Here is a 12,610-nt window from a genome sequence, read left to right as displayed (position 1 = left end):
CACACTTGTTCCAAGATTAACTTTACAAATTTGTCCTGGTCAAGGACTCAAATGACGTTTAATAGATTTGTAACTCCTCCCTCCCTCACCACCCCCAAGAAAGTCCTCTTCTTACCAATATCCTCTAACTTTATTTTGGCACGCTGTCAGTGGATTTTGCAGTGACTTTGTTTCCTGGCTTACAAATTGCAAAGATGATTTAGAGCATCCACTTTTAATCCTCGTTAATGTTGATGCCAGAGTAACAACATTAGCCTTAGTAGCTTTAAACTTTCAAACTTAATGAGACTTCACTAACACAGCTGTAAAATGTGTTAAAATCAGATGAAAATCCCTTTAAAATGGTCTCAAGTTAAATTGGTACAATGTTAGTGTGTGGATGGCTTGATTAGCCTGAGAGTAGGAGTATACGGGTTTGCATTTTAATTCACAGTTCACCATTGTAAAGCCAATAAAGTCATGTTTAACTCCTGCTACAGAGAGTGTAAATTTAAGTCTGAACAATCTAACAGCTGCTTTTTCATTTAAAAAAACAAGCAAACAACTTTTAAAGTTGTTACTTAGTCAAGGTAGTGAAATTTCAAGTCTAAGCATCCTTATTAATTTGAAGGGAAAGTCTAAGAACTGTACTTTCTAATGGCAAATTGGATTTCTGTTAGTCATTTAGGACTGATTGGGACTCATTAATATTTACCATCCCTCTCCCTCATATTTACTTTTTAAAAAAGGAATACGGCAAGAGACACTTCTTAGGTTTAAAGCTTAGAAGAATGGGCTTAATGAAATTTACTGATACAGTTCATGTTAAAATCTTAATACTGGCTTTCAAGAGACATTCCAAAAAAGAAGAAAACAAGCTGCCATCCTATTACCTCCTGAGAGGGATGCCACCTCTTCTACAGCTCACAGCACGAATAATGCAAAGAGGTTAGAGAGATGCATTACAGAAGGAAATAGGAACATTAATATCTCAGCACTTTAAAAGAATTTTACTAAGTGCTTGGAAAGGTATACTAATGGAACAGATTTTAACTTTACAATGAAAGTAAACAAGTTGCACTTTACAGACGCAATAATATTTATGCCTCTAAAAAAACATCCCTTAATTTTTTTGACAACCACTGAATCAGAAGATCAGAATCAGAGGTAGTGCATGTGGCTTTAGGTGCATATCTTCCTGTAATTTTGCCGAAGCTGTGAATTGCTTAGTTTCAATCACAGTTGTGTCCCCCACAGCAGATATCTGATATTACAGAGCTCATGGAAACCACATATACTTGTCAAGTGCCCATCAGAAAGAAAAAGAAGGGGAGAAAAAAGGTGTACTGAAAAATCATTAAATAAGGTTGCAATGAAAATCGAGATAATAGGCTGCAAAATGATGAAAATACACCAATCGTTTTATTTCCAAGTAGGAAACTCCAGGTCCACCAGTGTAATTGTGTAAGCACACACGAGGTAAGATTTTTTTTTACAGCCTCTTCACAGAAGAGGCACAATCCAATATGAGACTGCTGATTACATGGCTTTATTCCTTGGATTCTGCAGATCTATCGCTCCCAATAAAAACGTTTTTGATGGGCACTGGCAAGTATATATAAGTTTATAAACTGTACACCTGCAACCCAAAGAAAATTATTAGTATATGAGACTCATATAGGGATGCGTTATGTGTAGGTGTTTGTACTGCAGAAGCCGAGCATGTTCTACAGAACTAGCATGTGCTGTGTGGTTGTGCATGTGTTCCCACCGGGAGGACATACCTCCCTGGCACCGCTGAAAAAACGAGTAGATGTCAGTGCGTAATTTTATTACTTTGAGTGCCAAATGGAAACAGAATCCAAATTTCATTTTGCGGCTCTGGATCCGCATGAATCAGTGACTCACAGAATAGTTTGGGTTGGTAGGGACCTTAAAGATCATCGAATCACAGAATCGCAGAATAGTTTGGGTTGGAAGGGAACTTAAAGATCATCCAGTTCCAACCCCTCTGCCATGCGCAGGGCATCCCACTGGATCAGGCTGCCCAAAGCCCCATCCAACCTGGCCTTGAACACCCCCAGGGATGGGGCAGCCACAGCTTCCCTGGGCAACCTGTGCCAGTGCCTCACCACCGTCATAGTGAAGAAATTCCTCCTTAAGCCTGGTCTAAATCTGCCCCTCTCCAGTTTATACCCATTGCCCCTAGTCCTCTCACTACAAGCCTTCGTAAACAGTCCCTCCCCAGCTTTCTTGTAGCCCCTTCAGGTTCTGGAAGGTCGCTCTAAGCGACTCTGCTTTACACCGCCAGGTAGGAAAGTTTTCTTACGCCACGGTGATGAACCTAAGCAGCCCGGGCTGGCAGCGCTCCGAAGGCGCTTAGGAACCACTTCGTTTCAGCGGTGGCGATTTGTGCCACCTACACTCGAACACTGAGCATCCCGAGTAACGCCGAGCGGGGCGAGGGGCCGGGAGACGCGCTCGAGGGCCGGAGCCCGTCCGAGAGCCGCCCGTGGCGCCTGGCCGCGGGGCTCCCCTCCCGGCCCGCTCCCTCCCTGCGCCGGCAGCCGCCGGTCCCCCCCCCCACCCCGCCCCGCCGTACCTGTGCTGCAGCCCCACCAGCCCCAGGGTGATGACGTGCGGCACGTCCAGCTCGGTGGGCCAGGCGCCGGCGGCGATGCAGCCGAACACGCCGCACTCCTCGCGGATGCCCAGCTCCTCCAGCTCCATGGCGCGGGCGGCACGTGGCTCCCGCGCGGTCCCGGTGCGGCTCCCGCGCGCTCACTGCCGCGCGCCGCCGCTCATTTACATACGGGGCGCGCCCCCCGCCCCGCCGAGGCGCCCGCGGGGCCGGGGGTCGCGGGGGGAGGCGTCGAGTTCGCACCGGGCTGGGGGGGGCGGAGAGGGGCAGCGATTGGCGGGCGGCGCCGCTGCCCCGCCTGCCCGCCCCTTCCGCCGACCCCTTCTTACCCCGGCGGCGGGCAGCGCTGAGCCTCTCTCCTCTGCCCTAGGTGCCCGCAGCAGCCGCCGCCGCAGCCATGGCCCCCGCAGCAACAGGTACGTGCGGGACAGCGCGGCAGCGCCCCGGGGCCCCGAGCGGCAGGCGCCGGTGCCCCCCAGGAGGAGGAGGAGGATGTCTCTCTGCTCCCCAGAGGAGGGGGGGTGGAAGGGAAGGTCTCTGTGCACACACATCCCCCCCCCCTCCCCAAGGAAGAGGAGTGGGGTGGGATGTCTCTATGTGTCCCTCAAGGAGAAGGGGGGGGATAGATATCTCTGTGCCCCCCCCTAGGAGGAGGAGTTGGGGGGGGGGATGTCTCTGTGGCCCCCTTAGCAGGAGAAGGGGTGGGGGGGGATGTCTCTGCTCCCCTGTCGAGGAGGAGGTGGGGGTGGGATGCCTCTGTGCCCCCCCCCCCCCAGGAGGAGAAATGGGGGGGGCGGGGGAGTGTCTCTGTGCCCCCTCAAGGAAGTGGGGGGGGAATGTCTCTGTGCCCCCCCGGTTCCGAAAGGAGTTCGGTGCCCGCAGCACCGGGCTCGGGGCGTAAGTGCTTGGAAGCGAACTGCACCCCCGGTCACGTCCCTGCGGGGCGGGGGGGGGGGGGCAGGAACGCTTGGAACGGGGGGATTGGGGGGATGCTCCGGGGGCTGGAGGGATGCTCCCGGGCGCAGGAGTAAACAGCTTCTTCCAGTCTGAAGCTGCTCTGGTGTCTTCTTGTTCTTTCTCTAGACCTGAAACTTGGGAAAAAAGTTAATGAAGGTAAGACAAAAGAAGTGTACGAGCTGCCAGATATGCCGGGATGCGTTCTCATGCAGTCGAAAGACCAAATAACCGCGGGAAACGCGGCCAGGAAGGACCGAATGGAAGGGAAGGCGGCTATTTCCAATACAACAACTAGCTGTGTGTTTCAGTTGCTTCAAGAAGCTGGTAAGTATTTCAAAGGTAGAATGCGTGCCTGTGTATTACACACATAGTTACAAAAGAGTTATGTTTCTATATATGCCCTGCCTTAAGGCTCTTATAGGGTTGGTTGTTTTTTTTAGTGTCTCTTCTATTAGTTTTCAGTTAGACTTTTCCCCTCTGGTACTACAGAGCTGGGTGGGCAATCTGCTCTTTTGGAACACGAGACTTCCTGAAGTAATCTTCTAATGAAAGATAATACTGCAATAGTTCCTTCTGCTGCTTTGCACTTTCCCCTTCCCAATTCTTCCCTCTCCTTTTATCAGTTCTTCCCTACCCCTGTGCCATCTTGCTGTTTTTACTACATCTGCCTGCATAGAAGACACTGTTAGGTAGTGGCAATACTAGACTATGTCTAAACTGTGTGGTGTATCAATGTTAAAAGTCAAAATCAAGAGTATCTGGGGTTTTTTTGTTGTTTTCTCATCTCGGTTGTGTGCGCTCTAGCAGCATAAAGATTCTTTATGCTTTGTACTTAAACACTTACAAGGACTATACTGCAAATGCATATATTGCGCTGTATGGAATGTATCAGAAACTTTAAGTACTTTACAGCTTTAGAAGACTCAAAGTATTTCTGATGCTAGAAGTGAGCTTTCATGGAGTACATAACTAACTTTAGTCTCTCAAGTAAACTTTGCACCACATCTCCAAAACCAGAGGCGGTATCTTCACTTTGAAGTCATTTTGAAGTGTTTTAGTCTGAGAAGTTTGCAAGTCACAAAGAGGACTTTGTGCTGGTGGGCTTCTAACGTGAGCCTGCAAAGAGTACTGTAATACAGGCACCAGTAAACTTCGTTAAGACTGCTTATAGCTCTGTGCCCAGTGCATTTTGAAGCTTTCACACAAAGATTGTTTCAAGTATCTGCTGAGTTACTCAGAAACTTGTCTTATCTACTATAAGGTGTAGCAGTAGTACTCAGACTGTCAAACCGGTGAAGTCTTAGCGTGTTGCATGTGTGGGAAAGAGAGAGATGGTTTCTGTAGAGTTGTATCTGCCTGTATTGCTGTGCAAGTGGTTCTTAAAATATGGTCAGAGACAAAATATTAAGTAATTCAGTATAATCCTTAGTCACTGGCTTTCTGGGGAAGCCCATTGTGTTTACAGTAGAAAGAGGCCTCCAAGGTCTTTCTGATTATATTTGCAGTTGATTAACACTACCATTTTTTCATTTAGGAACAATTAATGAGATGTTTTGCCTCATTCTTAAATGGCAATTTTGATAACAATCAAAATAACTAATATCCTACAAATATGGACTTTAAATGTGAAGAAGTCATGCTGTAGACATCTCAAAGATCCTTAAATGGCTTGTACTCAGTAACTTCAGCTGCTGCGGAAAAATAGGCAGAGTAAACCACAGCTGCATTTTGAAGTAACAAAAGAACTTTCAGGGTTCTTCTGTTTTCTTATTTGTCTGGCATAAATTGCAGATAATGTGAATGCCTTATCGCCTAGGTACTTTGTTTGCTTTGCGCAACTCTCCTTAACCTACTCTTCCAAAGGTGATGATTTACAAAGTTCTGTTTAAAGTTTCTCTTATACTAGAGCTAATGTCAGCCCTTCAAAAGCAGCAACTGCACTGAGGAAAAATGTAGTAAACCACATAGGGACCTTAATGCCTGGATTTAGAAGTGACTTAAATGTACAGTTGATTATTTAAAATAATTCTGCTCTTGAGGGCAATGTAATAATAACTGAAGAGTCAGTGGTAATACTGTACTTTAAGACTTGAATATTTTCTTTATGGTTCTGGAAGTGGAATGGAATAGAGCTGCTACTTGGTTTGACAGGATGCAGTTCCTTTGTCTTCTGATTCTGGCAGAATCCAGTTGGGCTTGGCAGCTGCCTTGGGCTGAGGGGAGAAAGATGGGACTTTCCTCAATGGTGAAATTGAAAAAAGAGCCGTTTTGCACTTAAAATGCCTGTCTGCACGTGTTGGCTGCCTCTATTTAATATGAGGTCGTCTCTGAATTATGTAAGAAGCTGACTTGCTTCAGCAGGCTTTTGTGTGTAGTTTTAATGCCTTTTGCCTAACAAATGCTAAGATCTAAGGCTCTAAAAAAAAGGTTATTTTGTAATGAAAAGGAGGACTAAGTCATTCTCTTCCCCACCCAATTCTCCTTTATTAAACAAAGTAGTAGACTCCTGTGCTCCTTAACTCCTTTGAAAGCCTCCAATTACTGTTCCATTTATAATGGCTCTTCCACCACAGAGCATGGTTGGGTACTGGTTGCTGCTAACTTTTGTTTAAAAACACACCCTTGTGAGGGATAACTTGTTCACAGAGCTTCTTAAAAAAAAAATAAAGAAACCCAACAAACTTTTTTCAAGAATAGGAGTTCTGACCAGAGCATATGGTTCTGAGCTACAAGCAAGTGTTGTATGATGAAATTGGTTAAACTAATGACTTATGGAAGACAACTGCATTGATTGCCCTTTGCAAAGCCAGAGTAAGCTTAAAATACGCTGAAGGGTTTCGGTGTGTCCTTTAAGTCCAGAGAAGAACAAGGTTCACTTGTGCTTAATTTTAAAGATTTTTGTGACTCAGTTCAGTTGTCGAGTGTGCCTAGTAGTGGAACTAAGCTGTTGTCTCTATATTTAGGAATCAAAACAGCTTTTGTCAGGAAACAAAGCGACACAGCATTCATCGCAGCTCACTGTGAAATGATCCCAATTGAATGGGTGTGCAGAAGAATTGCTACTGGCTCCTTCCTTAAAAGAAACCCTGGCGTCAAAGAAGGATATAAGTTTTACCCACCAAAGATTGAGATGTTTTATAAGGTAAGTCTCCTGTTTTGTGATGTTAATCAAACTTGAACGGAGCTAGAACTTTCTTTAAAATGCTGACAAATAAAGGAAGTAGTATTAGTAGCTGACCAATCCTCTTAGCACTGGTACTTTTGCTGTCCTAATGTTTTCTTGCATTCTTGTCCAACTTTTGTCTAAAGTGCATGTAATGTAATACTGGCTTATAGATACAACAAAGAATAACAAGCCAAACTGTACATAAAATATTCTAACATTTTATTTATAACATATAAGAACTCTTCAGGCATAAGCCTAACACATCATTTGAAATGGATGTGTTCATATGTTTGAAGAAATTAAAACAAACCTTACTTGCATGGTGGGCTTAAGTAGCTAACTAGTCACTTAGAATTCTGAACTATGACCTAAAGCGTTTTGTAGTGTGCCTTGTCATTTGGGGTACTGACCAAACTTCAAGCGCTTTTAAAATTGTTCAGGTTTTACAGCAGGTGTTGTCAATGTTGCTGTCACTTTTTTAGAGCCAATCGTAAAATACCTCGGTTTTGTTTTGTGTTTTTTTTAAGATGTAATCAAACCAGAACCTCGTATTATCTTCTAATGGTTATTTTCCTCTTATAGGAATCTTGCATTACATGGTGTGTATGTTTTGATTTTCTTAACAGGATGATGCTAATAATGATCCACAGTGGTCTGAGGAGCAGCTAATTGAAGCAAAATTCTGTTTTGCTGGACTTACTATTGGCCAGACTGAAGTGGACATTATGGCTCGTTCTACTCAAGCTATTTTTGAGATCCTGGAAAAAGCATGGCAGCCCCAAAACTGTACTCTGGTAGACCTGAAGGTATAAGAGTCTTGATTTCTCATTATCCTGGTTCTGACAGGAAATACATTGCTGTATAGTTCCTAACATGGGACATTTTTGTCTCTTTAGATTGAATTTGGTGTTAATGTTCTGACAAAAGAAATAGTTCTTGCTGATGTTATTGATAATGATTCATGGAGACTCTGGCCATCAGGAGACAGAAGCCAGCAGAAGGACAAACAGGTAGTATTTTAACCTATACTTTCTGAGCCAGTTGGGAAGGAGAATGAAAAAAGTAAACCCCACAGTTAGCCATCTACTTCAGAGTGGCTTTTCCTAGATAGTCTTATTTTGTTAGAGTAGCTCATAGGGTACCCCATGTCCAATCGTTTTCTCATTAAGTAGTTGATCATGTGGTTTATGATAGGAAAAAGTCCTTTGCCTGTATATCTTAAATAGGAATGCCCAACAGCACTATTGACTGGAGGTATCATTATGAAGTGTGGAGCTTTCAGGGATTGTAAGAATTTCTGACATGTGCCAATAGTAAAACAGTTGGACAACAAATTGATAGGAAGAAATAGAACTTTTGGTTCCCAGCTCTGCTTCCAAGTTTCTCTGTTTATTCAGAATTATATCTTGTACTAGTATGAGAGAGATCTGCAGGGAGTGTGCTTTTCTTAATTATTTTAGTTAAGCTTGAGTTCAATATTCAGCTGTGCCCACAGTCTTCTGCAAAGAGAAGTTGAAATAAGAGGTCCTGTAAGCAAAGTTGTACCAATTAGACTTGTCAAATATATCTGAATTATCAGATAAGTAATTGGGAAGGAACCAGTTTGGGAACACCGCTGTCACAGAGCATCTGTGACAGTAGAGACTAGTATGAGAGATCCTGTGAGAGAAAATGGCTGTAAGCCACAGGGGAAGGTTTCAAAGTTTGTGTATGGGAGGAGGGGTATTTATACTGGGAAGCAGAACTCCTCTACTGTTTGCTTTAGCTGAACGGTGTAGTAGCACTCTTGAGTGAATTGTTCTGACAGCACTTTTGCTTATCTCCCTAAAACATGGTACGTTGATGATAGTATGCAGAACCTAGGTTGGCTAGTGCAGGCAATCATGTAGTTTTTAGAAGTTGTTTATCTTTCCTTAAATCCATCCTTTGGGAAGTTTCCAGACCCTTGACACCCCTGTGGCAAAAAGCCTTTCATGTTGCAAGTAGCCATGAATTGTAATGCTGAATGTTGTTTACACCTGCTGAGATGGTTATTCATTAAATAACTCTTCCTTGCTTCCATATGTGCTCTCCTATATCTGTACCAATCTCTGTTCTCCTTTCTGTGGAATTGCTAGAAACTGCATAAATATTTTTAGTTGGGGGTATTGTTATGAATTATGGTGTAGCAAAATGAGTACTTTCTGTACACCGAACATACTTGAGTACTTTTTCCTCTTTTCAGTCCTATCGGGACCTGAAAGAAGTGACTCCTGAAGCACTGCAAATGGTTAAGAGAAACTTTGAATGGGTTGCAGAAAGAGTGGAGGTACTTGTTATTATGACTGACATATCTAAATTGTGATAATTCTGTCTTCAGTCCTGTTGACTGCTTTTCTCTCTCTCACCGTCCCCTTCAATCTTCTCCCTAGTTGCTTCTGAAAACAAAGAGCCAAGGTAGAGTTGTGGTGTTGATGGGATCTCCTTCTGACCTCACCCACTGTGAAAAAATAAAAAAGGCCTGTGCAACCTTTGGGATTCCTTGTGAGTTAAGAGTGACTTCTGCGCACAAAGGGCCAGATGAGACCCTGAGGATCAAAGCAGAATATGAAGGTAAAAACCAAGGAACTGCTGGTTGAATTGAAAGAGTATTATGTTCAAGAAAAACTTGGCAACTTCAGGATTTGTGCAGGGATTTTCCCATTTTTGTTAAACACAACACTAAGTTGTTACAATGCTGTTCTACACTTGCTAATTACATAATGACAGGTTATAGACCACAGTAAGCAATTACAGAATAATGTATTGTCTGACTGCCCAGTCACAGCTTCTGTTATCCAAGATGTAACCTCTGCTTTTATCCCAGTATCCGAACTGTTTCTCCCAAGCCTTGATCATGTTAATACACTTACTGTAGCATCTTGCTACTAATGCTGGCCCTTCTGAAACTAGGAGGGAGGGATAGTTTCTCTAGCTGACTGAATATTCTCGTTACTTACAAAGCAAATGTTGCTCCCATCATGTTTTCCTGCCTGTTTCATGAAAATATCGTTGCTCATGCTTTTATATGCCATGAGAAAATGATAATTGATTACTACTTATCTTTACCAAGAAGATTTGATGTCTCTTCAAAAAAAGTGCTTATAGGCTAGTGAAGAGGAGGACTATGTGTTTTTGTGGGAGAATACGTTCTACTTGGTGAAACTACAGATGTGGTAGCCATAGCTGAGAAACTTATTTTGAGGTGAACTGTGTAAAATTTAAGGAGAGGAACACTTTAGGATGCCAGAGGTTTAATGGCTATATTCCTTATAAAGCTAAGCAGCAGCTATTCCTCCGATGCCAGACTTCCCCTCAGAGGCAGAGTGAGACATGCTAATTTCAGTTGTGGTGAACAGTAGGGATTTGAGGCTGCAAGATTTAGAAGATATTTCTGTGAAGAGGGAAGTTAGACACAAAATTCTAGTGCTATGTAATGGAATTGATAAAATAACTGCCAACAGAATTGTAGACTTGGATAAAGTTCCCACAAAAGCAAGTGGTAGATAACAAGGTGGATTGCTTAGTTCTGAATGTCGTCTTTTTCCCTGCTAGGAGATGGAATCCCAACAGTGTTTGTTGCAGTAGCTGGCAGAAGCAATGGTTTGGGGCCAGTAATGTCTGGTAACACTGCGTACCCAGTTGTCAACTGTCCTCCACTCTCAGCTGACTGGGGTACTCAGGATGTGTGGTCTTCTCTCAGACTACCCAGCGGTAAGATGAACTTAGGCTTATGCTCTTGTACTGACCTAGCTCTATTTACATTGCTGTTCTAGTGTACATATGTATACCAACAAGCATGGTAAAACACAGGGAAAGTATCTGGATCAGGAAAGTCTTTTGAAGTATCTTGCCTACAGTCTTTGATTTTTATTTTTTTAATGGCAAAAAGCCCAATAACCAGTGAAGACTACATACGAATAATTGTTGGAAAGATAAACGTTGGTTTATCCTTGTTTGAAATTGGAATTAGTATTCATGGGGATTTAAATAATTGAATTTTGTTCAGAGCTGCATTTTCCTTATGATCAAAAAATATTATTCTCCACAATCAGTGTAGATAAGAACTTAAATCTAATTATTACTTCAGTGCACTGCTACCTGTGTGATTTTTAACTACTCGTGACTTGAATGGATGCTTGCCAACTTGGAGGCCCAGAGGTCCATTACTAAGTCTGCTTGTATAGGGAGAGTAATTTCTTATGCTGGCTTTTGGTTTAAAATGCATTCATTTGAGAAGTAGCGGAACGCATGACCCTTCAGTAGTTTTAAAACTAGATCATGAGGTTCCTGGAGGCCGAAACAAATGTAGTCTTAAATTGTTCTTCAGAGGCAGTATTTTGTTTGACTGTAAAAAAAATGCGTTAAGTGGCATTCTCTTCTCTGCAGGTCTTAGCTGTCCTACCACTCTGTCACCTGAAGGAGCTGCCCAGTTTGCTGCCCAGATATTTGGGTTAAACAACCATTTGGTGTGGGCCAAACTGCGATCAAACTTGTTAAACACCTGGATCTCCTTGAAGCAGGCTGACAAAAAACTTCGAGAGTGCACCTTGTAAGTCATACTAACCAGTAACTTGCTAGTTGCACAAACATAATGGTGTGCACATTCATTCATAATAGAATTTACATTTGGATAAGCCCAGAAGTCGTGCATCCTTTCTCACAGAAGAAAGCACTGTTAGAGCAGCAGATAGTCTGTGTCCTCATCCTTCCCTTCTGTATTTTTTTAATACAACAACTTAGTAAAAGATGGGGAAGTAATATTTTGGGTGACTCTCTTCTGTTGCCCAAAAATGGTGCTGTTCTGCTATTTCGTGTATACTGCTAAGTCCAGACTAGGTCAAGAGAATGATTTGGTGTGATCTAAATAGAATTCAACTAGTCTTCTGTATTTCTGTAACAGTAATATTCTTCCATAGTAATAATGTATGTCTTGAACCTTATTAACTTGACTGCTGACTAAAGCCAGTGGTGATGCTGTTCTGCTTGCAATGATGATATGCTTTCTTTAGCAATAAAATGGCAACATATACTCTATTAATAGGAAACAGGGCTGGAAAAATATTCTAAAAGCCTGAAATACCTGCCTCCTTTAAATCATGTATATACATACATGTAATTTTTTAAAATGTGTGTATATACATACTCCATTGATACCTTCTGGAATTATGTGATAAAGTTAACACCAATTCCTTTGTTCTTAGCAAGCTATAAATGCCAATGGTTGGAGTGAACTGTAAGTAGGCTTGTTGCCTGTTTACTGCAACTTTTGCCTAGTCCAGTCTTAAATACTAGGCAGATCTCTACCTTCAATAGTTCTAAAGGGCCTATGTGATGTCAAACTGTCTTCATACACTTCAATAACTTTAGCTATTATATATCCGTATTTCCTCGCTCTTTCTATGGAAATTTTACTGATCTGAATGGGGGGGAATAAGTAGTAAAGCAACCAACTACTGGGGGGAAATCTAAGCATGACTGTCTTGTCTTTGCACATGCCAATCTTCTGAGTAGGTGCAAGTCTAACAAATGTGCAGGTACTCAATGTATGTAACATTTATGCTTTTACAATTATAAATAAACTGTTGAATTCAAATCTGCTTCATGGAGATTTATTGAATATATACACTCAAACTAGTCATCAGCTGTGGTGCATATTGGGTGATGATCTTGTAAAAAGCTTAATGCACTAAAACCTGCCTGGAATGGTATTAGGTAACAGACTTCTGGGAGATACTCAACTGCTAACTAATTCATTTCTTGCTCTTAGAGGAAGCTGTGAATGTTCTGTTTTATGATTGTGTGATAGGTAAGGCTTACCTCTTACTGTAACTGGATTAAATGCTGCT

The 12,610-nt window shown here is 42.6% G+C and overlaps 1 protein-coding gene across 1 annotated transcript in view; it reads left to right on the top strand.

The window, feature by feature from the left end:
- PAICS (phosphoribosylaminoimidazole carboxylase and phosphoribosylaminoimidazolesuccinocarboxamide synthase) overlaps positions 1-12,357 on the top strand; it is a 38,906-nt gene extending 26,549 nt beyond the window's left edge. The window contains exons 12-21 of the mRNA XM_069856569.1: positions 2,417-2,743; positions 3,001-3,036; positions 3,704-3,901; positions 6,541-6,719; positions 7,370-7,549; positions 7,640-7,753; positions 8,968-9,051; positions 9,155-9,335; positions 10,317-10,475; positions 11,151-12,357. Coding sequence (XP_069712670.1) covers positions 2,417-2,743; positions 3,001-3,036; positions 3,704-3,901; positions 6,541-6,719; positions 7,370-7,549; positions 7,640-7,753; positions 8,968-9,051; positions 9,155-9,335; positions 10,317-10,475; positions 11,151-11,317 — 1,625 coding nt within the window. The 3' untranslated portion in view covers positions 11,318-12,357. The remainder of the gene's footprint in view (positions 1-2,416; positions 2,744-3,000; positions 3,037-3,703; positions 3,902-6,540; positions 6,720-7,369; positions 7,550-7,639; positions 7,754-8,967; positions 9,052-9,154; positions 9,336-10,316; positions 10,476-11,150) is intronic.
- Positions 12,358-12,610: the final 253 nt, after the last annotated feature.

The sequence above is a fragment of the Phaenicophaeus curvirostris genome, chromosome 4, assembly GCF_032191515.1.
Source record: "Phaenicophaeus curvirostris isolate KB17595 chromosome 4, BPBGC_Pcur_1.0, whole genome shotgun sequence".
NCBI lineage: Eukaryota > Metazoa > Chordata > Aves > Cuculiformes > Cuculidae > Phaenicophaeus > Phaenicophaeus curvirostris.
The sequence above is the reverse complement of the archived record's forward strand: the minus strand, read 5'-3'. Positions and strand labels throughout refer to the sequence as shown.